Source organism: Prinia subflava, chromosome 24 (assembly GCF_021018805.1).
Source record: "Prinia subflava isolate CZ2003 ecotype Zambia chromosome 24, Cam_Psub_1.2, whole genome shotgun sequence".
In the NCBI taxonomy this organism is placed as follows: domain Eukaryota; kingdom Metazoa; phylum Chordata; class Aves; order Passeriformes; family Cisticolidae; genus Prinia; species Prinia subflava.
Window position 1 is genome coordinate 1,029,270 of NC_086270.1, and position 27,441 is coordinate 1,056,710.

General features: G+C 46.4%; 1 protein-coding gene across 1 annotated transcript; it reads right to left on the reverse strand.

Annotated features, from left to right (window-relative positions):
- Positions 1 to 1,820: 1,820 nt before the first annotated feature.
- CLIC4 (chloride intracellular channel 4) lies at positions 1,821 to 26,641 on the reverse strand. The gene is made up of 6 exons (XM_063419234.1): positions 26,461 to 26,641; positions 13,429 to 13,538; positions 8,673 to 8,798; positions 7,773 to 7,879; positions 6,458 to 6,639; positions 1,821 to 5,730 (listed from the first exon to the last, which is right to left on the reverse strand). The coding sequence occupies exons 1-6, from the start codon at positions 26,530 to 26,532 to the stop codon at positions 5,566 to 5,568; spliced, it is 762 nt and encodes a 253-aa protein (XP_063275304.1). The 5' UTR covers positions 26,533 to 26,641; the 3' UTR covers positions 1,821 to 5,565.
- Between the last annotated feature and the right edge of the window lie 800 nt (positions 26,642 to 27,441).

Consider the following 27,441-nt stretch of genomic DNA (forward strand, 5'->3'; position numbering starts at 1 on the left):
TGCTGCTCTGTGTTTAAAGGCAGCAAAGCCTCTAACGCAGCTCAAAGCCTCAGGCAGGAAATGGTTCAGGAAGACAACTGGGGGGGTCTTCCTCTTTTTCCTGGCAGCCCACAGCAGCAGGGGTGTCCAGGAGCTGGAGCTCCCCTGGAGAGCTGTGTGCACACAGCAGGACGTGCACAGAGCAGCTGGGAGAGGCTGTTTGGAGCTGCTGGGCTCCCTGCAGGAGCTGCTCTGCATCGCGAACATCTGCACAGAGGCAGCAGCAAAGCCATGGGAGCTTCAGCCAAACAGGAGAGGCTGAGGATGGAGGGTCCTTGGTGCTGGAATGGGGAGCCAGGACTGACCCACAGCAGCTCTTGTCCCTCTGCACGCTGGACAGGAGGAAGGAAACCACAAACAGCCTCTGTGAGCTGCTGGCCCTGCTCCCACTGCAGGCACCAACCTCCTCTGGACACAGCAATCCCCCTGCTGCTCCAGCCCCATCTCCCGTGGGCAGCCTGGCCCAGGGGCTGGGAATGCACAGCACATCAAAGCAGCCCCTGCTGCCTCCCTGGCAGCCTCCCAGCCCTGCTGCCCGCAGTGTCTGCCTGCCCCAGGCAGCATTGCTAATCCTAATCACCGAGGATCGTTTAGATTTAGAGCACTGCTGTGCTCTGCGCCCAGAGCTCAGCCCCAGAAAGGATTTCTCGTCTCCCCCACGCTCCCCCCGTGTGTGGACAGGGATGTTTTCACCAGCGCTGCCTCCAGACTCATTAAGAGGAGCAGTATCACTTTAATCAGCCTCTTTAAAATAAGAATTCCGTGTGCAAACTGACAAAGTCATTCCCTCGGTCCTGCCAAGCCCTTTGCCGTAGGCAAGGAGCTGAGACGTCCCTCAGCATCAATTTTGTTTGTTTATTTATAAATTCACATGTTTGATCTTTGTTTAGCAGCTGTTTTCATCTCCCTGTCCAGTGGTAGAGCACAGCAGTTCTTCACTTGAGTCAAAGAATCATGAGTTCTCAGCTCTGGAAAGAATCCAGCACCAGCTCACCCCAAATTTAGCCAGGCCCAGAGCAGGAGGCTCTGTGGGCTGCTCCCCTCCACTGCTCACCTCTCCCAGCACATGCCAGGCCCTGGCTGTCCCCTGAAATTAAGGCTTTTCATTAATTACCTCATGATTAATTCACCTCTGTGACTGTGATTACTTTTGGACGTGTCCATCACGACCCCAGCTTGCTCAGTCACAGCTTTTGGCAGTCCTGGAAAAGCACCAACCCAGATTAAAACACTTTGGTACAGCCAGAGCTGCTGCATTTCATTTGAAAGCAAAAGGCAGCAAAGAAACCCACCTGAAAGCCAAAAGAAGAGCTCTGAAATCCAGGAATTCTGTAATGGGATCAATTCAACCTCAGCTCCTGAAATGGCCACTCAGGGGATAAAGCTGAACCAAAGCTGAGATTTTTTTTTTGATGTATTTTTAATCAAACCTCACACATCTCTGAAAACCTGTATTCCATAGAAAAACAAGCTACCACGATCTGTTCTTAACTTTCCACTGGAAATCTGAAAAAAGCCTTACTTCTCCTAAAGAAACTGTGGAAAGTCGTTATTTTTCTTAATTTTAAGGAAGTTCTACATTTTCAGGGGCATCACAGGTGGTTATAATGTTAGAAAAAACACAAATTCTGCCTTAAATCACATCACCACTGAAAAAACCTTAAACCTGAAGGCCAAAAATGGAGAACAAAATTACTAATAAGTTGTGTTGTGCAGTTCAGCCCATCACCCTGCAGTCCTGGACTACACACGAAATCTTCAGAAATAAGAGAAAGATCTGCTTGGTAGTGAAAATATAATTTTATTTAACAATAGCTGCCAGCAGTATACTGGTATATCTGTAAAAGATGTTCCAGAAAGTGAAAGACATAAGCAAACTACAACAAATTGTATCAACTCTTCAAGTATTTCTGCAAACCACGCTCCAATCCTTGGTGTCCTGTCTCGGGAGTCTCCATCCCTCATCCTGCTCCCACCCCCTCCAGAAACAAAATACCAGAGTGGGTGGCACAGTTCTGAGGCAGATGGAGCATTTCTCACTCGGGTTACAGCCTTCTCCTGCAAAATATTCTGTGTTCAGATGGTTCTGAGTGGCAAAGGGAGCAGCAGAGTTGGCTGCACTTCACCACTTTTTGTTCTGCGCCCAGATAGGCATCGGTGGGTTTGGCTCCCATTTACTCCTGTCTGTGCTCCTTTGATACCAAATGCTAATTTGCTGCTTTAGCATAAAAATTTGATTACATCTCTCTCCTTATCACGGGGCTGCACGCAGCTCTCGATCAGTTTGGACATGCCCAGTGAGGAGAAAACACGGATTTTATGGGAAAACTCCAAGCTACAAGCTGGGACTGCCCGTGTGGGGCAGGGAAGAGATGGACAGGGAAGCTGGGAGGGGATGGAATTGTTCCTCGAGTCCCACACGCCTCTTGTTCACCCTTCCACAGCAGGGAGCTCTTCAAGAAGGAAAGCTTAGTGAAGGGGAAAAAAATAAAAATAAAATAATAATGCACCGAGGATAATCTGTTCTCCCACACAAAAACAGGGTGCAGGTGATGGGTTTTCCCTTTGTGTTCAGGAAATACACAAGTCACCTGTTTTAATGCGAATTTAAGCATATTTCAGCTTAAGAATAAAGTAAGTTACTCAGCATGCTAATACATGCAACCAACTTGCAAACTGGAATGCCTACTTGAAAGGGCAACTGCTGTTTTTAAATTGGAGAAGGGGCTAGAAGCAGCATTTTAAATTTAAACAGGGAGTAGATTAATTGCTGTTTGATGAAATTAAAAATGCATTTAAAGATCAGATTGTAAACAAGTTGACAGAAGTCAGGAATTTACATAGTTATGAAAGGGCTTTTTTAATTAGTGTGGAGCTGGTGATTGGGGCCAGATGAAAGTGCTCTGCCCACACCAGACGCTGCCTTTCCCCGCTGCTCTGCAGGGATCACCTACGGAGCTGCTGCTCTCCACCAGATTCCTGCTCCTCCCCGAGCCACGAGGGGCTGGGCAGCTCCTGCCACAACAAAACTGCAGCAGGAAGCCCGAGAGACACCAGGGAGCTGCCAGGCCAGGCTGGGGCTGGTTGGATTCCAGCTCCGAGGGAAAGGCTCCGAGATAAGGAACCCGCTGGTCACAGGCAGAGCCTGAGCGCTGTTTACAAGCTCTCAGACACAATTAAACACTGAGGGAGAAGGAGAATGGTTTGAAGGCTGCCTGAACAGCAGAGGGGATGGATTATCTCCAGGAGAAGCTGGAGTTGGTGTTTTAGGAGAACTCCTGGCTGTGGGTGCCCTGTGCTCTGCACTGCAGGGATGATTCCCTGGGGAAGGGAGCACAGCCTGGCTCCTCCAGCCCCATCCACACAACCTCCAAGGGCCATCCTGATCCAGCTCTGAAAGGAGAGCAAAAAACTTAACAAAGATATGCCCACAAGATTTGCTCTGCGATGGCAAAGAGCACCAAAGCAAGGAGGGTTGGGTTTGGGGCTTTTCACGCTACGTGTCATTAAAAATGCTGTTATCTAAATAAAAAAAGTGATTCCTTTTCCTAGATGTCACGCTGTAGCAGAGACTGAAGCCCTACAGAGGATTCTTATGGCTGAGGAACTTTATTTAGGAGGGGAACGTGACATTAGAATAATTATTGAAGGGCTAGGGTTGAAGTTCTCCTAAGCAGGTCACTCCCCAGGATCTCCCCTCGGTGCCTAAACATTCCTGTAACAAATCAGAACAGGGATTAAGTGTATCTAAGAGTTGCCTTTGCAAGAGCTGTGACAGGATTGCTAAGTGCCTTTATACTGGAATTGTAGCTCTAGGAAGGCAAGGCAAGGCACCACAAGCCAGGTTTACAAACATGGATCTGGTTCTCTGCCTCTTCTATGTTGAACTAACTCCGTGGGTAAATAAAGTAGCAGAAGCAGGATGCTTACAAAAGTCAGGCTGGTTTTCAGAAAGCCAGTGCTTACCAAAAAAAAAAAAAAAAAAAAAAAATTAGTGTATAAAAGTGTTTATGTGAGCATTTCCACGTTATTGCAGAATGTTAAATATTCCAAGAACAACCTAGCAGGAATAGCACTTCCCAGCTTCTAAAATCAGTTAAATATAAAAGTATCTTTACAAAAAAATAGGCATATAAGTCTAGAATTCTTTGGAGTTGTTTATGATGGTCTTTTAAAAATAACCTAGCAGTTTATTTCGTGCATCAAAACCATTAATTTTAAACAAGAAAACTATTCCCTGGTTTAGAAACATTTGAAAATTGCTTTTAAAAAAATTGTAGTGCTATTCCTCAGTGTTGCTGTAAAAAGATTTAAGTATAGTAGTGCAATGATTATGAGTATGCAAAACTGCAGTCCAGGTGCACAGAAACAACTGGGATAAATTCCATGGAAAGGACTGGATTCCACCACCATTTCTTCACAAAATTCCCAGATTTCCTTCCAGGAAAACAAATCCTACTATCATTTAAGGCAAATGTTCTCTTTAAAGGTCACTTTAGCTTTCTTCAGGGAAGAAAGGGCATTAAAAAGTTCCCATTTCATGGCTCTCAGTCCATTTTGCATCACTAATCATTGCACTGCTATTCCCCACCCAGAGTTAGGACACTACAGTTTCCATGGATTTGGGCTATGACAGAACAGATTCTTAAGTAAAAATCACCAAAAAAGACCTATACAAAACAAAAAGGCTCTTAACTACCAAAAAGAAAGCCACTTGCAATTCTTAAGGTGAACAGAGGGCAGCTTCCAGCTCTGCTGTTTCCTGATGGTAAATCCTGACAATTGTTTGTTTGCTGCAGCTCAAAATTCAGACAAAGCAGGTTTTTTAATGTCCTCAAGCTCTTGAAGACACAATAAACATCAACTCTGAGCTTTGAGCTTCCTGCCCCAGCTCTCAAGCCTGGATTCAAACTTCCCTGATGCTGAGGTCATTCAAATCCAAGGTTCACACTGAGTCCATTCTCAACCATTAACGTGACTTCAAATGCAACAGATTTAAAAAAAAATACAACAAAACAAACCAAAACATTGCCAAATATTTTGCAAATGGCTCTTTTGGCTACTAAGTTCCCTTCTCTATGTAAATAGGATAGACAAGCAGGTACAGTTCAGTGTGTCACAGGTATGACAGGTGTGCTCAGACCTTCTGGAAAAGCAATAAATTCCAAAATACATAAATATTCCTTGTACCATACAGTGAGACAGGATCCTAAACCAATTCCTGGACAAATCATGGACCAAACGTTTACAGAGAAAAGCAGCAGGGGCAAGACAACCCTTCACACTGAAGAATTCCAGAGTCCCCCCAGGACTGCATCGATCTCTCTCAAAGGCTGTGAGAGGAGGTGAGGGAAAACAAGCCTGTAATTAACCCTGCAAACTTTAGGTAATGACTGTACCTGGTCTATCCACGTGGCTTGGAGGAGCTGCGAGTTCATGCACAGAACAATTGCTATGGATATGAAAAGAGCAGTCTGTTAGAAGCCTTGTTAGGGGTATGCAGGGCGCCGTCCTCTGCAGGGCTGATTACTTGCTGAGTCTCTTGGCTACGTCACTGTAAGCTATTTCAATCTCCTTGTCCCCAGGACAGGTGTTGGTGAACTCATCCCTGCTGTAAGCATTTGTCAGGTATCTCCAGATCCCTGTCATCTCCTTGGGGATCTCGAAGTTGCGGTATTTTTTGGCCACCACCTGGAATGAAAGAATTGCGTTGTGAATTTACGTCCTTAACTTAAACCGCTTTTCCGGCCCTTGTCACTCTCTTGTGAAGTTACCCTTCCAACTTGGGCACTTGGAATGACTCCTGAGGTTTCCAGAGGCTGTTCCTGAGGGATGCTGCTGGTCCTGGCTGCTCCTCGGGGCTGCTCCTGCCTCGCTCCCTTTGGGGTTGTGCTCACCCAGGGGAAACTGAGCCTGTGGCTCCATCTGCAGTACAGAGCTGACACAGAGCACTGCAGGCAGGGGAGGAACCAAACCTCACTGATGTGGGCACATCTGCACTCCTGTGGTTATCCCAGGCCGCCTCTTCCAAGATTCCAGCCTGGTTTTTTATGCAATCCCTTTATTCTTTATTTCCCATTGTCATTTACTTTGTTCTGGAGCAGTTTCCTCTACAGAGGTGAACAGACCCCACTTCAGCCATCACCTGCTCACCTCATCTTCACCTTCCTCCTTCCTCTGAGCTCTGCAGCTCCCCGTGACCACGGGGGCAGTGCAGGAAATGGGGTTTGGCTCCTGCCATTCCATCCCCTGCTGCCCACCCTGCCCACAGCTTCACCCTGCCCAGAGCCCTTGGGAATGGCTCCAACCTTGCACAACTGCAGCTGAGCTTACAGACAGCTGAAATTAGCTGGGCTCAGGAACATCACAAACCACAAACACTTCCCCCTGTGTTTTCCCTGGACCCCCCAGGTTTTACCTTGACAATGTGCAGCTTGGGCAGCAGGTTGCAGTCGGCCAAGGTCATCTCGTTGCCGTCCAGGAACTTGCGTGTGGACACGGTGACATCCTCCAGGCTGTTCTCATCGATCTCGTCGGGCAGAGGGGAGTTCAGGTACTCATCCAGCTTCTGCAGGGTCTTCAAGAGGCCACGTTCTAAGGCTGCACAGGGAGGGATGATCCCAGAATAAATATTAAACTGAGGCTGGCACCAGACCTGAAATACAAACCCCACATCCCTGTGCTACCCAAAAACACCAGAGGGTTTGTAACCCTTGGTCGGTTTTTATATCACAGCATTGCTGGAGCTGCCTCTGTGCCCACCAGAACACTGGAACTGCATCAGAAGCTCTTTAAATATCCCACATATGCAGGTTATTTAAAAGCTGGCTAAGACAGGAGTTTGCACTAATTTAGAATACTGTAAGACTGGCCACAAGGGTTTATTTTTGGTTTAAAAAGTGGCTTATGGCAGTTTCTTAAGACTGTGCCTAACTGGCTTAAACTGATTAGAATTAAGCTATGCTGGGGTTTATATACATTTAAACATAATCTGTTTAATGTCACATGCTCAGCAAAGAGCCCTGACCAAACCCGGGCTGGTGCTGGATTACAGCAGGATGTGGGATGGAACAGCAGGTTCATGGAATGCAGCAGCAGAGGGCAGCACACCCCATAAAATCCCTGCTTATTTCCCAACTGTTTACAGATATTTTGCATCTCTCTGAAATGCAGCAGAAGGGAATCCTGATTCCCCGAGTTTGGTTTTTCCTCTAAGTACTTTGAGGACAAAATTGATTTGTACTGAACTACTTAAAGGCCCAGTTGTGAGTTCTTTACCCCTTATTGATCCCTCATGTGAAATCTCCTGTTTCCCCTCCACACAGAAAGGTTTTAATCCTTTAATGGAAGTGACACAAACTAAGCTCAGCTCAGAACTCTGAATGGGAGCCCTCAGTCCTAGAGAGGTGAAATAAGAGCAGCAGATGCACAGGAATTCAACCACTGGGGCATCACACAAACTCTGCCTGGAATTTGCTTCTGGATATTGAAATATTTATCCTTCATTCAGGAGCTCTGAGTGGCTGCTGCACAGTGCCAGGGATCCATGCACACCTCACTGAAATTCTGATTGAACTGAAGTTCTTTTTCAAATGCTGAAATCTTTGACATTACATTTAAATAAGATTTTAACTCATGAGACTCTCAAGTGTCCACCAACATGCAGCTAAATCTGTCAGGGAGACTCTGAAAAACACCAGACAGGGAAAGCAGGAGTGCCCCCAGTGACCCACCTTCATTAGCTTCAGGCCTGGAGTTCTTGATAAATGCAGAAAATTTGGCAAATATATCCATTCCAGCAGTGTTGGATTCGGGATGCTTTGGTGAGAGCTTCAGGTACCTGCAAAGCAGCAAGGAGCAGATCTACAGCACATTTAGCAGAACGGTGCTCATTATCTATTAACTAGCACAAAATGGCACTGTGTCACTAATTTCTGCCTTTCCAGGCCTGATGCTGGAGTGCAGGATCACACCTGAGGTTTGCAAACCCAGCACTCCCCAGAGGGACACCAGGGCACCTCCTGCCCTCTGAATCAGGCACAAGCAGAGCGAGGCAGCCCAGGGGCACCAGAGCTCCTCAATCCAGTGCTGCCAAGGGGGCACTTCACACATCTGGAAGTAAAATACAGGGTTTCCATTTCAATTAACACCAGAGAATTATGCACTCCACGTCTTCTAACAAAAACCTGAAGTTCAGCCATGCTAAAAAGACAAAACAGTTCAGTCTGTTAAAGGCAATGTCTGGATCCGCCTGCCAGAAGAGGAGAAAGCCAAGAAAGAGTCTGGAGAAAGTCTGAATATATTAAAACACATTCTCACTGTAGTTTAGGACTAAGTTTGTACAGCAGACTCATCTTCATTTGCATTATTTGGACACCAATGTGCCTGCCACCAAAAGGAAGAGTTTGGGAGTGCAGAAAGGATGACTGGGGTATACAAAGGATAATTTAAAAATAATCTTAAAGAGAAAACTGTAAAAAATAAAGAGGAGGGAGCGGAGGGGAGGAAGGTATGACAAGCAAGAATTTCCATGTCTTCAGTTTATTGATGCTGAAGAACATCTTACTTAGGGCAGAAGTCCCCAGTGAGAACTGTGCCTATCTGAGGTGACAAATTATCAGTTTAACACTTACTTGGGTGGGGCCAGCACATCTTCCAGGAACTCTTCAATCTTGTTCACGTCTGTTCTCACTTCCCCGTTGTATGTGATGAAGGGTGGGTGAGTGCCTGGGGCCAGGTTCTGGAGGTCTGCTGGTTTCCTGGGGTGGGATCAAACCCATCAACAGTAAGCAGGGGACAAAATTTCAAAAGCACTGCTGGGGTTTTCACATCCTCAGTTTTAAATAGACACCACTGGTTTTCTTTCTAAAAAGTGACAACTAAATATTTTGAATACACCTGCTGACAACTAATTTAAAACAGTTAAAACCATTTTCCTCCTACCTCTGGCTGTGTTTATTCCCAAATCAATACAATGTTGACTAGAAGAGGGATGTCTACACACACAGCACACACTCTCCCTTTCCCCAGCCCTACAGAACAGTTTATATATAGCATAATCTGTGCTAATCCTCCCCCCTCACACAGAGCTGCTCTGGAAAGAAGCAACTCTGACACAGCCCAGGGTATAAAGCATTTATTACATGCCCAGGGAGTTTGGTTCCAGGCAGGCTGACAGATGCTTCAACATCTTGTTTAAAATTATGCTTCAGTTTCCCCCAGTGGAAAAAGGTATTTACAAACAGGAGCAGCACACCTGGGACAGGAATCCCCACATTGGGATCAGACATGAGGGAAACAGCAAAAAGCTGAAATTTCTAACTCTATTTCTAACTAACATTTCCCTCAGGCTGGAAATGCAAAAACACCTCTGCTGGCCCAGCAACAACAAACACTGGCCCAGCTGAAAACTCTGCCGGGGTAAAGCTGCCCCTTGGTTCTGTGTGAACAAATCCAGACTGGGCCAGAGCCCTGAACTGGGACTGAGCCCAGCGTGGCCACGTCCCCGAGCCAGCTGCAGGAACTGGATTTACTGGAAATGAGCTGCAGCTCTAGAAATCCTCCTGACAACACCAGACAGGGAAACTGAGCTGGGAACATCCACAAACCCAGCCCTGCAGGGCAGCATGAGAAGGCAGCAGGACTCTGAACTGAGCCCAGCTTACAAGTCTGTCTTGTTTTCCATTTATTACAAAACTAAGAACCCCTGCCAGAATTTCATGTCCTGCCCACTGCTGCCCCTTTTATAAAGCCAAAGTGTGCTTACTTGTAAGACTGAATGAGAAAAGTCATTTTCCTACTTTAGAATATTCCACACCCTGCTTTAATCCAGGGGATGGAAACCTTATGAATACAAGAATTTAACTCTTTTTCAGTTTTTAAGCTTCCGAGAAGTTATTTCTCACTAAGAGTTGCCACCACTCTCTCACTTTTAGGATTTAAAGTCTGTCATCGGTAATGCTTTAAGTAGCTTAACACTTCATTTAAATACAGCTTTGTAACTCCCAACAATTACAGGAAGTCATCGTGGCTCCCTTCCAGTTCCTCATGTTGGCCAGATAAAATTCCTCAAAAGGAATGTTATTTTAAAAACAAACAGGGCAAGACCACCGGATCTGCAGGAATACTATCAAAGGCAAGCTTTAGTTCAAAACCAGATAATTTTAAAGAGCTAACCAAAAAAGTTGTTTAAGGAACCAGAGTGCACCTCAGAGCATTTTGCTCGTGCAGTCAGCCCACCTGGATGTTCCAAGGGAAAGGGAGCAGAGATTAGGATCCCACAGCCCAGGCCCAAACACAACTCAGGCTTTGACTTCCCCTTTGCTGCTCCTGCCAGGAGATTCCAAACAAGCCCTGCTTCAGCACGAGCACACAGGAACAGCCTCAAAAGGCTCAGAGTACAAATTCCCCCAACAGTCAAACAAGAGGGCAGTTAATGTAACCTCAGTTAATGCAGAGATAAAGCTGGAGAGCTTAAAAAACAAACCAAACCCAAAAGAGAAACCTCTGCTGTAACCACTCCAAATAATTCCAAGATGGTTGTGCCTACCCCAGAGTTTACCAGGGGTTTGGAAGGCAGGGCCACATTAATTATCTGGCCATCACCATCTCCAGAATTAAGGTGTAAACACCTCATGGCTGTGCCACAAACCAGAATAGTAATTAGCATGCAAATTATCTCTTGTAGAGCAGACAAAATCCAGCCCCCAAAAGTAATACATGTATAAATTACACAAATACTGCACTGAGGATCTGAAGAGTAACATGGGGAAAAGTCAGCACTAAAACTTTAGTTCCTCAGCAGTATTTCACACTGCTGAAGCTGGATTCACCTCTGGGTGGTCTTTAATATTTAATTTTAATATTTCATATCATTATTTAAGCTTTGCCTGTCAAAGGAACAGCAAAAACTCTGAATGAAGATGCTTCAAACAGGATTTCAGCACTCAGCTGAAGGCAAGCTGGCCCTGAGTGCTGTTCCAAGCCCAACAAATGGTTTGTGCCTGCAGCTCTGCTCCGGCCCCCAGAACAAGCCCGAGCTCTGAGCACTGCACGCTGCTGCCCAGAAGGGAAGAATGAAGCCTCTGTGTGCCCAGAGAGAGGGAAGAAATGCCTGACTCCTTGCAGAGGGTGGGACTGCCCTCCTCCCTTGCCTGTGTGCATATTTTGTGTGTTGAGAGCAGAGATGAGAGCTGCAGAATGTGCCTTTGTTAGCACAGTGCAGCCATGGAGGGGAAAACACACGGCACAGCCAGGCAAAGGCTCAGATTTTCCTCAAGCCCCTCAGTTGTGAACTTTTGTACCCAAGCGTGACCTTTGCAGCCTCACAAACACAGAACTGGCCTTGCTCTTGTGCTCTGTTATGAGGCACAGGCAAGCAAAGCCTTTTTTCTGGCTTTGGCCAACAGAAGAAATTCAGTTGTTTAAAACAATTCCTGCTCTGCTTTTCGGGTTTGTGTCTAACAGGAACAGAGAGCAAAGGGGATAATTGGCTCCAATAATGTGCTCATAAAAGCAGTTTCTTGTGGCAATATTAAGGCACCACCTAAGATCTATTATCATTCTGGTAGTGATAACAAGGGAAAAAAGCTCCCTCTGATATCAAACATTTCCTGTTAAGCACTTAGCTGGATGTGATGTTCTGCAAGCTGCACTGCTCTGTCACTGGGTATTGATCAATCCAGTGTGAAAGTTGTATTTATGTATTATGTATTACACATTTATGTTGTATTTACGGACATTTAAATAAAGTCTAAAAAGAATTAAGTTTGTATCAATATCTATTCCAACCTGAATTAGCTCCAGTGGTCCTTTGTTTCCTTTCCCAGAGAACCCCTTCAGTGCACAACACAAAGGTGGTTTATTTGACCTGTTCCCCTGCAGATCTTTAATTTTGCACTTATGTTGTGTTTCCCCTCCTCAACAGAGAAAAAAAAAAACTGATAGAAAGCTTTCCTTGTGTAAGAAAGGTCAACTTTAAACATCTGCAACCAATTCATATGCTGAAAGTTAGTCTTACATCCCATTCCCCCATCCAATTAACTCCAAGTTGCCAAGGGGACACAAAATAAAGCCAATTCATCAGGAATATTTGGCATTTTAATGATACCTTAACTGGTTCAGCAGTAAAAAGACTTCCAAGACTAAAATATCCCACCCCACCTCCTCCTCCTGCCCACCCCAGTAACTGCAATAGGTTAAACAACCCCACCATGAAAGGAAAAGGAAATCCCAAACTACCAAAGCCCACAGGCTCAAGTTCTGCTCCTGAGTTTGCACAAAGCACAGGCAGGGCTGGGTGGAAGATGTGACACGTTTGGTTTATGGGGCTGGCAGCACCAATATTTGCAGGGAAATCCCACAGTGCCTAGAAAAGCTCTCTGGAGCAGCTCCAGATGCACCCAGAGCTGACAAAAGCTGCTTTCTGCCCCTCACCACACATGGAATTCTTTAACACTCCTTGCCAGCACTGAAGCAGCAACTCCAGTGATTTTTAAAACCCAAACAAGTCACCTCCCTCAAAAAAATCACAAGAGGTGACGTCCAGCAGGGTGATTTGTCCCTTCCATGTTGGTTTCGGTGCAGAGCACTGTGTTTCTGTTGGCTTTATTCCTGAAATTCAGGTTTGCAGGCACTGGCAGCCTCCCCTCTCTGCAGAGCTGTGACCAACAGAGTTTTCCATGGGTGCTGGGAAAACATGACCTCACACCCAAAGCAAACACACGGCCCCTGCTGAATTTAGCACTTTCAGAAAAAAGAATGCCCAGCCTGAGGAAATTAAGACTCCTGGATTCACTTCTCACTGGTTTTAACCACCAAGGTACTCATTCCATAGAGGAGCAGTTGCAATTTAGGTGACAGCATCAGGATTTATCTGGCTGACACTGACCAAAGGCGGAATATTCTACATTTTATTCCTACCCATTTCACTTGGATTTACCTCATGGGCAGGTATTTTCATTATTATTGCACAATAACCAAAATTATCTTTAAAATGTTAAGAAAAGGAGGAGGTTGCACATTGTTTGTGACCTTTATCATCACTGGAGATTTGACCAGAGAGTGGTTGACTAAAAATGCCCATCTGTCCCCACTTGGGGGATCTTGATGTGAAGTCAGTAAAGGAAGAGTCAATATTCAGTTGTAAAAGACTTTGTGTGAGTTTTAGAGAAAAGCATCACTGAACAAATTCAAGAGAACTCCCAGACCCATTATTTTTGGTTAAACCATCAATGAAAGCACCATTTACATGCAGGTTGCCTCAGTCCTTTATTAGGACAGATTTGAATTTCAGAACTCCAGCCTGTAAGCCATGAAAGCTCTGTCCAAAGCTTTGTTCCACCGAGGGTGCTGAACTGCTGCTGCTGCAATAAATGAAGCATTTCTTACCTCTTCAGGTCCACTGTTGTGACGCTGAACACGACCCCCTTCAGCCACAGGATCATGAAGAGCCTCTGGGAGAAGGGACAGTTTCCTATGCTCTCACCATCACTGCCAGCCTGCAGGACACAACAGAGTTCATTAATTCATTCATGTGGCTAGGGCTGAGCCATCTCCAGTTAAACACACACTCAGAACAGCTGAAATTGCCACATTTGTGCAGTTTTTACTTGTCATGCCCTCTAGCTGCTCAGGAGATTACAGAACAATATTTCAGTTCTCCCTGACACTGACAATGCTGCAGCTGCCCTTGGCAGCTGAACATCCTCCTCTGAGCAGCCACACCTTCTGATGGCAGTTCTCCAATGTCAATGCTGTTCTTTGCTCTTTATTATTCTTTTTTCTTTCTTCTCCAAGCCATAGCTAATTAATTGGAGTCATCTTCCAGCTCAGTGCCTCTATCTCTCCCTGTGCAGTGCTCCAGGGAGCCAAATGCAGCCAGGAACTGAGAATTGATTGTAGTGCAGGTGTTGTGAGGAAAGACATAACTGTGAGTACATAGAGACTTCACTGACAATTAAATAATATCCCAAAGCCACTTTTTATAGGCAATTTATCAATCAGGCTTTGTCCTAGCACAACAAAGGCCCATTGGAAAGCAGCAGTGAGGTCCCCAGTGATAGCACACATCTCATCATCGCTCTGACAATGAAGGATGAGTTGCTGAGTTGGAAAATTTTAGTTTTCACTGGGCTAGAATGAGGCACTGGAAACCTTTGTTATAAAATTCAATCCTCTGAGAACTGGTTCAGTATTTAAAGCACCAAATATGTCAAGATTATCCTGACATGTACTTCACAGTAGATGAGTTTCAATGGATTTTGCTTATTATTATTATTATTAGTCCTTCCAGGAGTGATTTTCATTAGTGCAATTCTCAAGCCTGGCCAATTCTTTCATCATCACAGTGAGGAGAATTCAGAAAGACTTTGCAAGTTAGGAAGAGTAACAGCAGCATTTTCAAAGGCCAGGAAAATAGGAAGTTTTTCAGTGAAACTGTCTTAAATTCAGAAAGCTGTTTTGTTTTTTGTAAAGTTTGGAATCCAAACCAAAGCTAATTTAAAATCATAGAACTGTACAAAAAGGTGTTTCAAATTTCAGGCATAACACTGACCTGTGGCTTTCATCTCCTAAGCCAAAATCAAAGTGACCAAAAAAGGTCAAATGCATTTACTGATCCCAAAACAAGTGCAACATTCAAAGTGAACAAGCAGCCAACAGCATCTGCTTCAGTTTAAGACAGGCTTTTTGGATTATTTGACTCAGAAGAGGGGATTAGAGCCCAGCAACACTCAGTGCTATGAACAAACCCTGATGCACTCCCAAAGCCCAACCGGAGCCCAGACTTTGCTGTCTGCAAACGTTTGTCCCACTTCTGCTCCAAAAAGTCCCGAGTTATTCTGAGCACACACTGGAAAGGAATGCACTCAGAACGCCAAGAAACTTTGGCTGCAGCGCTCTGGAGCCAAGGAATCTGCTCGGGAACTGTTTGCTGAGAGGCCCATCCTGTGTTTGATGCTCCAGCCCCCCTCCTCGGGAGCAGCCAGCTCTGGATTCTCCCTCCATCCACGGATTCTCTTCCCAAGGTCATCACTTTGGTGGATGCTCCTGCAAAAGCCACTCCTGGCTTTGATTTTCTCTGCTAGAACAGACCTGTGCTGGCAGTAAACTCTAAACTTTACTTATTACAAGGATATTCTGAAATCTGGCAAGATTTGTCATGCAGGGGGTTAATCACAGAATAATTGTCATCACCTCGTCTTTGAATTCAGGCCATAAAATTCCAGGATATCTTTGGTGTCTAATCCTCATCAGAGTAAAGCAAATATTAAATGTTGACTTCTCTGCACTAACCTCAGCATAGGTTGTCATTTAACAAGGTTACAGTCATTCTATACTGAGAAGCTTTGGGGTTTTATTTCAAATTCTTTTTAAAACCAGTCTGAAAATCTTTGTTACCAGTGATATTGGTAATATTACTAATGCCAAACTGCCTGCAATTAGAGCTAATTTCCAATTCTACCATCACCCACTGAAGGATATGCATTCAAAAACCTCACCATATATTTAACTTCACTGAATCTCAGGTTTTCAATTGTAGGGATTAGGACCAGACAGAAGGAAAGTGCCACACCTCTCACACAGCGAGGAAATATGGAATTTTTCACTTGTGTGTTACCCTCTACAAACTGAATTGAATTCAAAAAACTTCTGAAAAGGTGGCAAAAAGGACTTTGTTAATTGTAAGACGTGGCACAGGCAGAACAGAGCCCACACCCAGCAGAGCACTGCTCTACAGCGCTCTATGAAAACAAATAAAGCTATTTTTAAAGAAACATTAAATCAGAAAGGAAGTTCAAACAAGAATGGCAGAGTTACAAGCAGTACCACAGCTCAGCTGCCCATTGAGGAGCCAGCCTGGCTGGTCACAGCCACAGTGAAACCCCCAGTGCCCAGCAGCTCTGCCCATGCAGGGGTGCAGCCCTTCAGAAAGGGAAAAACCCCAAAAATCAAAGGGAAAACCCCCCAAAATCGATTTATCCCAGTGGCTGCAAGGCTGAGCTTAGCTCACCTCCTCCCTTTCTCTTCCCCTGAGCAGTGATTTCATTCAATGAGACCGTTTTTCCAAAAAAACAAAACCCCAGAGACTACAAATACTCAAACATCTGTTTCAGTGGCTGAACAAGCTAAGAGAAGGGAAAAAAAATCCACTTAAATTGGGAAATGTTTGTCTTTACAGCTGCATAAAAATTAACCTGAGACCTCACACAAGAACCTGCGTGGATTTAACTTAGCAAGGGAGTGCTGAGGTTTATTGCAAGACTAACAAAAATTCAGACAAGCAAAGAAACATTAAAAGGGCACAAAACCTTTCTTATACAGCACAGAATTCTACAAATCCAAAGATTTCTGTGAAATTGTTTCAGATATAAAACAATTAAAAGGAGCCCATTACAGATCAAATAACTGGATCAAATAACTGCAGAAAAACAATAAAGTCGAAGTGCATCTGATGAGCAAATAAAACAAAAGGAAAGGGCAGAACACCACCAGACCATTTCTTAATTTACCCAAAACTCTCAGGGGGATTTCTCCCAGATCTGACACACCAGAAGTGCTAAAGGAAGTTTGGATGAAGAGGGATAAAGACATTTTAGAAGCATCTCACGGAATACTTTTCACCAAAGACAACTGGAGCCATCTGACTGCAGCACCAAGGAAATCCCCACTCCCCCGAGCAGGAAATCTGCACTCTGCAAAGTCTAGAAGAATAAAGTTCCAGCCAATAAACAGATTGGGGAAAAATGAAAATAAATGAGAGGGTACATTCAAATTGTGAACTCAGTAATCTTGAAAATGTCTTGAATTCTAACAATGAAAACCAAACCTGCTGAGAGAACTGCATGAGCAACCCAGCATGATGCACAGCCACTGCCTCAAAGCAGCAGATAACAATCAATTTTGCATGTTTAATGAGCAGTAAGCTCATTCCAAAATGAGGTAATTAATAATAATCCTTTAAGGATTACTGTTTTGAGAGGAAATGGTTTAAGGTGAACTACCAAAGCGATTCAAGTGGAAAACCTGCAGCGATTCCAAGGGCTGAGATAAAGGACCAGAGGATACAGGAAGGAAAGGTTTGATGTTCCACACATGAAAAGGCTCTGGCTGCACCAGCTCAAATCCCTGCACCTTTACCTTGCCAAGCTGAGCAGGCAGAACTCTGTGCTGCTGACTGAGGGTGTTTTCAGATAAGATATAAAGAACTGCACCCATGGCAGGAGTGACAGCAATGGATGTGACAAACACTCCTCACAGTGCCATTATTCCAACTGCTCCCGTGTGCTGGGTGGATGGATGAGCCTCAGGGATGCTCTGTGCACACTCTGCAAACCCAAGCAGACCTTAAAGGCTCCCAGCGGCTCAAATATTGATGAGTGTTGAAGTTTTCCTCATATTTAAAGGGCAGAACTGGTGACAAGGGCTGGAAAAGCTTATCTGCAGTAGTGCTGCACTCCCTGTCACCCTCCCTGACCTGCAGTTTGAGAAGGGAGTTGGTTTGTGTTTCTAGGGGAGGAACAAGGCACAATCAGGCCCTGACTAAACCTGGTTCGACCAGATTTAATCTGAGTGACAGGGACACCTCCTCCTGTCACCTCTGCCTCTCCAGGACAGGGCACGGCTGGGACCCCCGGGGCAAAGCTTTTCCTGCTGCCACCAGGCACAGCACAGGAGAACAGAACATCTCAACACAGGGGTGGCACAAAACCAGGGCTGACATCCCTGCCATGATTAACAAAACCAGGAAAGGTGGGAATTGGGGAAAAAAAACCCCACAGCACATCCTGCAGAGGGCTCAGGATATCAGAAATGCCCTTCGAAAGTGAATTTTTGATTTGGTAACACTGTGGGAAGGTAAATTTTCAAGTCACAACCACCACACCCTGCCCAAATTTAGCTCTACTAAACAACTTAGGCTGTCAGTGTTACTTTAAATAGCTATTCCTTTGAGAAAAAACAGAGGAAAATGGGAAACAAAAAGCACCAGGTCAGTGCTCACACCTGGAATTCTCTAAGAGAATTAGCCCAAGATAATTAGTGTATATTTGCTATATGCTGGCTGACATTAACACACCCAGAGCAAAACCAACCTGAGCCACCACTGCCTCTCGTGACCCCTATCACCATTTGTAACAAACCCAAGTTCCACTTCAGCTGAAATTCCTTTAAACTCAAAAAACACTTCAAGGTAATTAACTCAAGTGCCTGAGTTTCCTTGAGCCCTGGCTGTGTCAGCAGGGACAGGAATGTTTGTCAGCCCATCACCTTTCTGATAAGCCCCCACTGTCACACGCTGGACTGGAACAGCCACTGACCATTTTAGGATGATGCTATTTTTAGCTCCGGGATGCTGTTCCCAAGAAAATAATTAGCAGACTCGTCCTGCACACTTTCCTGCAACTCCTGCTCATTGCTGCCCAATTCCCACTGAAAAGCTTTTGGAAAATGCTGTGGGATTCTCGTGATTTATGGAAGTAGATTCACAATTCAGCAGAATTTAATTAAGTGCTTCTAGTCCTTTGCGGAACGGGAATTATTCCATGCTCATCCTTTGGGAGAATCAGATGGAGAGTCCCAAACCTGCTTTAAATACAAATCACCATTTTCTTCAGTGAAGAAATGAACTTAATGACAGGAACTCAAAACCCTGGGTTTATTGTGGACAGACTCAGGACATTTCCTGCCTGGCACAGGAAAATCCAATTATTCACTAATGGCACAAGCCTGGCATCTCTGCTGTGGCAATACCTTGAACAGAGAGCTGGTGTTGAACAAACCCCATAAAATCAGCAGGGCCACAGTGCCTAAAATGTGCTGGGCAACACCTTCACACAGAAATCTGGTAGGAAACTGTAGGCAGACAATTAACTCTGCAGCACTGAGGGTTCCTTACACACTGCCTGAAAGTTGCCTTTGGGTCTCCAGCACATAAACCCAGAGCAGGAATTGCTCATGACAGTGATTCTGTCTCCCTGGACTTATTAAATTTGTTGAAGAACAGAGTGTGCCTTGGCTACAAGCCAAGAGACCCATTTCCAAACTCCCCCACCCACTCACGAAGCACCAGAGTGAGAGGAAAGAACAGCAAACTCTGTCACTGGGGCTCAGCAGAACCGATCCAGTCTGTATCTGCGGCATTGCAGAGCTCTTCACATAAACCTCTGACTGTGCATCACTTCCGCGGCACAGGAAAAGACAGAGCTGTGCTTGTGGTATTTTATAACCTCATTTAGAGAGAGATGAGCAGAGAGAACAACCAAGAGCTGCTCCAGCTTTGCCCTGGGCTGCTCCTCCTCCTCCAGCTCATCCCAGCCCAGCTGACTTGGACTGAACCCTCCCAGGAGCAGCAAACCCAGACGAGTTTCAGGTCAAAATCCCAGCCCAAAAGGCAGCAGCTGGGAGCTCTGAAGGGTGGTAAAACACAGGATGTGCAGCTAAACCCACAGCTGCCTCCAGCCCGGGCTGTGAGCAGCAGGGACCACAGGAGGAGGCGTGAGTGAAGACAGAAACTGCCCAAATTCTCAGCAGCCTCTCAAAAACCAGCACAGCCCTGAACCTGTTCCCTGCCAGCAGTGCATTCAGAAGCTCTGGGGAGGAAAAACTTTATCTGAGACCAAAGGTGGGGCTGGAGTTTCTACTTCAGGATGACTGAATTCCCCCTTCCCTGGGAGATTGGATCCGAGTTTCTTCTCTGGGACGTGTGTCCTTATCCCCCTGAGCTCCAGAACACTGTGTCTCACCAGGGCACCTGGTGCACCACCCTGAAAGGCCACACAAAGCTCCTTAGGCTTGCTCTGATTTTATTTTTAGGTAAAACCATGTAAAAAAGGCATTTCCTTTAGTTCAGAAAAGCAGCTCTCCAAAGGACAGAGCAGCAAAGTCCAGCCAAAATAGTAAAACTCCAAGAGAGCCAAAAACCTCTGAGGCTGGTCCAGTAGCACTGAGTGATCCCATTAGCTCTTCTCGGGAAAATATACAGATATGACTTCACTCCTGGATTACACGCCTATATTTAGTTTATACCTAATATGGAGATTCAGTGTGCAGAACTCAGTCATTTCCTTTCCTCGGGTAAGTTCCTTGCCCTTTGTCTGGCCAACAATACAAGGAATAAGTCTGAACTCTCAGAGAATTCCCACACAAAGATGTTTGTAATTAGCAGCAGTTTAGCTTATGTTTTTCACTTCAGCAGAAGCAAACACCCGAAAAAACCAGATTGTGCCACAAGTGAATTTGACCTGAATTAAAAACCCCAAACTACTCACAGTAAGTTTAAAAAATTAACTGTTATTTATATTTGTTTTAGAGAAAAATATTCTAAATGAAGGATTTAAAGCCCCTGAAGTCAAACCTCTATTGAAACTCCTGTGAAGACAACGCAACAATTTTGGGTTTGGGTGTTTTTACAGTTAAAATATGCACAAACTCTTGATACTACAAGGGAGTACCTAGCATCTATTTTAAGACTAAAACTATATTATTCCACACTGAAGAATATGCAGGGAAAAAAACCCAAACCTGATTAGGACAATAAACTGTTTGTTACAGGTTATTTACCAAGAACTTTGAAGATAAAAATCAAATTAGATGGATAACAAATACAGATGTAAAGTATTTTTCCATGAACCATCAATTTGCAACCAACCACCACCTTAATTAAATTTTGTTGTCTTAGACAAACTAAGTGCCTTCCCTGGCAGACAAACACCACCTTGTTTGCTCCCACTGTCCAGTTCGGGCTTTAGAGAACTGCACTGCTCAGTTCACTGGGAAAAGAGAACATCTACCAAAACAAGGCAACAAATCCAATTACTGCCAAGTACAGTCAGCCAGTCTTAAAAGTCGTTTTTGTGGATTTTAAGTGGTATGTGCAGCCCAGCCAGGAGCTGGGGTTGATGCAGGCATTGTTACAAAAGCTTGCAGGCCTTGTGTTTGTCACATCACAAGAAATGTTTCATTTAAACACAATCTGAGCACACACTGGTGAGAAAATAACAGTCCAGGGCTTTTTTTTTTTTTTTTTTGTCCCTTAGAGCTAATGAACAGTTTAAAAAAATCAAACTTTAGAGTCCAACAGTCACTTCCCAGAGTACACAGCTTACTGTTTAGCTTGGAGTTCAAGGAATTCCCCAATTAGATTCCTCCAAGCACAGATTTCTGGAAGGGACAACTCAGCCTTCAAAAATCCATGACCAGAGAACCAACGACTTCTGTGCTCTCCCATTCCAAGTCAGACAAGCTTGCTCCTCGAATAAAGAACTCTTTCCATCCCCAGATGAGGTCAGGACAGCCATGGAAGGAGCAGACAGTGCCATGAGTCACTGCAGGCTGGGAGGGGGAGATGATTACCAACTCCTCAGTGAGCTAATCCTGTGCCAGCGCTGCCCACTGCCAGATTAGCACGGCCTCCCACCCACTCCCTGAGTTGATGTAAGGATTTCCCCTATCTGGTTACCTCTCAATAATCAAGCATCTTCGTGTCCTCACAAAACTCTCTCTAAAGAGGATCTCACTCCCTTTATACATTATCTCACTCCCTTTATTATACATTTTCCCAAGAACGTGGTGCTCACGATGCCCTTCCCTGCGCACTCACCCTGTCACAGAGTGACACAAATCACCAGCACAGGGCTCCTCACTGCTCGTTCATCCCTCACTTCTGGCAGCCTCCAGGCCCTGAAGTTTGCCCCACAATGTTCTGACACACAGGCTTCTCATTCCCCTTCACACCCTGAGAAAGCCCAGCTGGGAAATCTTCGGACAGAGTTGTGTTTTGTAGCAGGCTCTGTGTCCCGCGGAGGGAGTGACTCACAGGCACCGCTGCCCCAGCCCTCTGCAGGGCCACCAGCTGGAACCTGGGAACCCACAGAGTCCTCAGATCCCTCCGAGGGGAAAGGAGAAGTGCCTGAGTGTTGAGACACGTTTCATCTGCTCAAACACAAGTTCTCCTGACAACCAGAGCTGTGTGGATGTTAATCACTGGGAAGGGGAGAAGGGATGCCAGGGAATACAACATTACTCAGAAGCAACTCCTGACTGAAGGGAAGCTAACTCAAGTGTGTAATCCCTCTGGAAATTATTGCCAGGAGGTTTTAAGCTTACTTACCAATGATCTGCAAAAAAAAAAAAATTAACATTTACACTTGAGACCATCTCTGTACTTTTAAACAACTCTGTACCAAGAGCACCAGCTCCTGTATCACCAACCAGACTCAAATGGAAAAGCTGAGGATGTTTCCCAGGCAGAATTTAAAGGAATTACAGTTTGCTGGCCAGAGAAGGAAAAGGCCTGATTTATACCCACTGAGCACAGGATATGGCTAAATGGTTACACCTCAGCTTACAAAGGGCCTCTTTACAACACTCCAAGAAACAACCCTCACATGACATTTTGCTGTCTGCACCAAACACATATCAAAGACAGGCTGAGGAGGTTCTCAGCTGCTGAGGTTACATCAAACCCTCCAAGGATGATCTGGTGCATAAGGAGGAGACTTATCTAATAAGATTATCAAGCAATAACCCTGCCAAGACTATCTCTGAGAAGCAGCACTGCATGTCTCCAGTCCTGTTATTTCCTTGTACTAGTGTGCCTTTGAATTGTACAGCTACTTTGTGGGTGAGAAAAAAAAATAAAAATTGATGACAGAGAAGCTCAGGGATGGTTTGTTACAAACCAGTGTCCAGAGCTACAGGACTCCAGAGTGCCACAGCAGAGCTTACGTAAGGGAATGGCACAGGGTGAGACAAAGGCAGACCTGAACCCACACAAATCCATCCCCTGGAGATGCCCACATCCCATCCCAGCCCTGCACAGAACAGACCCCGAGCCCAAAGACAAACAGCTCACCTGCCAAGGCTCTGTTTGGTTCACATACACAAAACCAGAGACAAGATTCTGCTACAATCGCTGGGAGTGTTTCAGAGTGGGGTGTTTATTAAATGTGAAATCACAGCTTTTTCTTCTGTACTGACAGGCAATTCAAGGGTAAACAGATAGCAGACTCTATCTGATTTTCAACACAGGTGCCCCATTTCGCAATGACATCGTACTTGAGGGCTGCCAGAAATCCAAGGTCTGATTAATTAGCAAGTACACACACGTTACCCGCTGGAGAGGGGAGACGTTCCTCACTCGTTCCCTACCTCTGCCCCAACCCATGCCATGCCAGCACAGATAAACAACTCTGAATTTCTCGTTTGTGGAGTCTGGTGTTTGTTTCCTTTAACACTGCACTTGTTGACCCTCTGTGTCTTCACCTCGGTATTAGCAGAGGATGCAATCACTGAGTGCCCTCCAGAACGCCCAGGGCTGAGCTTTCAGCAGCCCCATCCCCACACACTCCCTCACAGGAACTGCACAGGCACTTTTGTAACTCTGTCCTCTGATTTCCACAGGTGACTGCGTCTATTTGATCAAGTCACTTCACCACGTTTTTTATTTACAATAAAATTCCACACACCATCAACTAAAGAGCAGCTATTATTCCAAGTGACCTGTCTGGGCTGCAGTCAAATCCCAGAGCTCAAGTTTCTCCAAGCACATTCTCCACAACGCAGCCTACACTGCTCTGAAATGCCACTAGGGCACAGAAAAATATTCCTATTAGACAATGGAAGCCTCCCTCGTTAATAAAACATGGAACAGACGAGGAAACGAAATGAAATCAGATACATCACTGGTTTTGTCCTAATCAGCTCTCAGGAGAAAAGACTCGGAAAATATTTACACTTGGTTTAGTAAGAGACCACAGGCAGCCCACCGGCTCTGGAATTAAAAGGCTGAAAGTTTTCATTGTGACACCAAGAAACAGATACAGATTTTCTTACCTAAGTACCTTCACTCACAGACTACAGAAATACAAGTTACAGCAGATTGATACAATTGTCTTGTGGAAAAAAATCGTATCGATCTGCTGGTGACAACACCCTGACAGTAACTCCTACCTAACCCAGCCATGTGTGTGCTCTTCCCCACACCCTGCCTATCCTATTTTGTTACTGATCACAATTTAATAAGGCTCAAACCCCACGGTGTGGGCACAGAGCCAGAGCCTTTCTCCTGCTTCACAGGTTTGTTTCTCAAGCTTTAATCCCTACCTTTGTTCCATCTCCAGTCTGGCTGCTACAATCCTTTGTGCTCAGGTCATGCAGTCACCGCCCCTGGGCCGGGCGTTGGGCTCACAGCTCAGTTTGGGACACAACTTTTTCCACTACCTGTGCCTGAAGAGCTTCCCTGGCTAACAGGGCACAGGTAGATCCCAGACACGGCTTGAAAACTGATTATCTGTGTGGAGAAACGCTCAGAAACTTTGTGGGTTTTTTTCTAGATTGCACCCACAACCATGTGGCAAAACTGCAAGTGACTGTCCCATTCACAGAGGAAAAAAAAATAACCATTAAAATCCAAATTTAGTGCTCCTCTAGACAGACACTGTTGGTTCTCTTCAATAAACATATTCTGCTGGCAATTTCTGAGCACCTAAATGAGTCAGAAAACGAGATTTTATTGGCTTTACAAAAAGGCTGTCCTGATAATCCTCAACAGCTTCAATAAAGTGTGGGACAGGCAGCATTACCCAACTGTTTTGGTCTGCTGGGGCTGGGGGCTGTCCTTTACCTGAAGGATTTTACAGGAAATAACCTTTACCTGAAGATCGGGAAGGCAGGCAAGAATAACTTCTTATTTTAACCTGAACTTTATCCCTAGGGCAGACAGTGCTCAGAGTGCAGCAGTCATCCATAACAATGGGGAAAGGTTTCCTAGGGGGAAAAAATCCTCACTGATAACCCCAAATTTAGCCTTCTTAAACCCATGTCAACAAAGAAATTTCAGCTGAAAAGGACAGAAAAACCCCTGATTTCCCCCTTTCATATCACCTCACACCTTTATTGCTCCAATTCTGATTTAATCAGAATGAACAGACTCTCTCTCAAAACTATTTTTACAGCTTCTTCCATGCCACTCCTCATGCATGAAATATTCTCTTTAAACACACCCACAAGGCTGATTTCCCTCCGCCCCCAAACCATTCTGCCATCAATCACTGCTTGAATTTGTTTAAAAATAAGAAAAATCAGCTGGCGAACTTTAGGACAGATGAAGATAAATTGGCATCTTACATTAAAGATCCACTGCTATAAATAATTCATAATAATGTGTAACTTAATTGCTGCAGTTGTAAGTTCTAACCTCTACACCAAAAGCCTAAAATATTCTGACCAAAATCAGGTCCAGAATCCTCCACTGAAATGCTCTCCCTGGTTTTTGTTACTGTCTCTTGATACTATTATTATGAAATATGAAAAGAGGAAAAATTCCACACTTCTAGAGTATCATTTAAGAAATAAAATCTATATTTAATAACTTTTAATAAAGCTCTAGCTGGAAAATTTCGTGTTTGTCGTTGTTGCTTTTATACAAAGCAATTCCCAAGATCCCAGAAGAAGGGATCTCTGATTTTCTCACTTCAATTGGAAGAAACTTCATCTGAAGAATTTAAATACTTTTCTGCAGAGACTTTCATTAAAGGACATTAAGCACAGAAAGAGAAGATTGGAGTAATTGGTGTTACTTTTGATACGAAGTAAAAGTAAGATGCTGCATCACCAGAGCCCCGGAGGATGCAAAATATTGCATCATACAGCAATAAATGAATGCAAAACATGTGGAGATACCATATGCTATCTTTGCCAGATAAGGGCAGCACAACACATGCTCATTCTTCTAGTTTGGATAAAAACCCGGTGTTACTTTACATATTCGCTTCCCGTCACAAAAAGTAGACTTTTGGGGCGGGGAGCGAGCAGTAACTCGTGGTTTTGCTGCCTTTTTGCCGCCTTGCTGCGCTTTGCCGGGCACACAATGCCGAGCGAGGGCGATCCATTGTGGCGCCCGCTCCTTCCCCCGTGCCAGCGCTGCCCGCGGTGCTGCCCCGCACCCGCGGCCCCTCCGCTCCGGCCGGAGAATCTTCCAGCAAAACGCACCCGGGCCTCACTTTTCGCCCAAAAAAAAGTGACTTTGCTTGCGGTCCGCCGGCGCTATCGCCCGCTCCATCTGCGCGCTCTGACTCACCGCGGCTCCCGCACTCCCTCCCGGCGCCGGGCACACGCCCTCGGCTCCGCTTTTGTGCCCGCACCGCGCCGGGAGCCGCCCCGAGCGGAGCTCCCCGGGCTCGCAGGGTGTTCGGGGGGTGCTCCGAGGGGCTCTCCCCGCCGTGCCGGGCGGGGAGCGGGGTCCGCGGGGTCCGGCCCGTGAGGGGAGGGCGCCGTGAGGGGACCCGGAGCCCCCCGGGCGGGAAAGCGCAGGGAGGGAGGAGGGGGGAGCGCCCAACGGTCGCGGCGCGCGCGCGCTCGGCGCCCAGACGGGACGAGACTCCCCCGCCCCACCTCCCCTCCTCTGCCTCCCCTCGGCCGTACCTTGACGAAGAGCTCGATGACGGGCTCCTTGTCGCTTTCCTTCAGCCCGTTGACCGGCACGGACAGCGCCATTGCTCTCGCTGCTGCAGCCCCTGCCCTGCCCCGCCTCGCCCGCCGCTGCCACAGCCGGGACGGCGACGCCGCTCCGCTCCCCTCACCCGCCCTGCGCGCGACTGAGAGCGGCCCCGCCCCGCGCCCGGAGCCCGCCGGGGCCGCGCGGGGTGGGCGGGGCCGCGGAAGGGGGCGGGACAAGAAATGAGGGCGGTGTCGTGGATGGGGCGTGGCTTTTGGCGAGGGGCGTGGCCTCCCTCAGGGGACAATGCTGGGCAGCGCTGAGGGGCGTGGCCTCTGTGGAGGGGCGTGGCCGCCGTGAGGGGACAGTTGTGAGGGGGCAGCGGCGGCCATGGCGGTGGCGGAATCCCCTCAGGGACGGGGGACCCGCGGTCCCGCCCATGGCGGTGGCGGAGTCCCCTCAGGGACGGGGGACCCGCGGTCCCGCCCATGGCGGTGGCGGAGTCCCCTCAGGGACGGGGGACCCGCGGTCCCGCCCATGGCGGTGGCAGAGTCCCCGCAGGGACGGGGGACGCGCGGTCCCGCCCATGGCGGTGGCAGAGTCCCCTCAGGGACGGGGGACCCGCGGTCCCGCCCATGGCGGCGGGGACACCCCCGTGTCAGCCATGGGCGCCCCGGGTGTGAGACACCGCCCGCTGCTGGTGCCGTGCTCGGTGACAACGTTTGGGAGCGGCCTTGGCGGGGCCACAGCCCCGAGGAGGGAGCCGAGGTATGTGTCCCCCCCGCCATCGGCTCGGCCTGCCTCACCCGCAAGTGAAAAACTTAAAATCTAGAAACTTCCCCCTCACAGACCCGCCAGACCAGAGTGGCACAAACAGCTCTTTTCCTGTCAGGGAAAAATCCATCCCAAGAGGCCGCTGAGTCTCCAGATTAATTTTCCCCTCGCTATTAAGGTCCGGGACAGAGGAG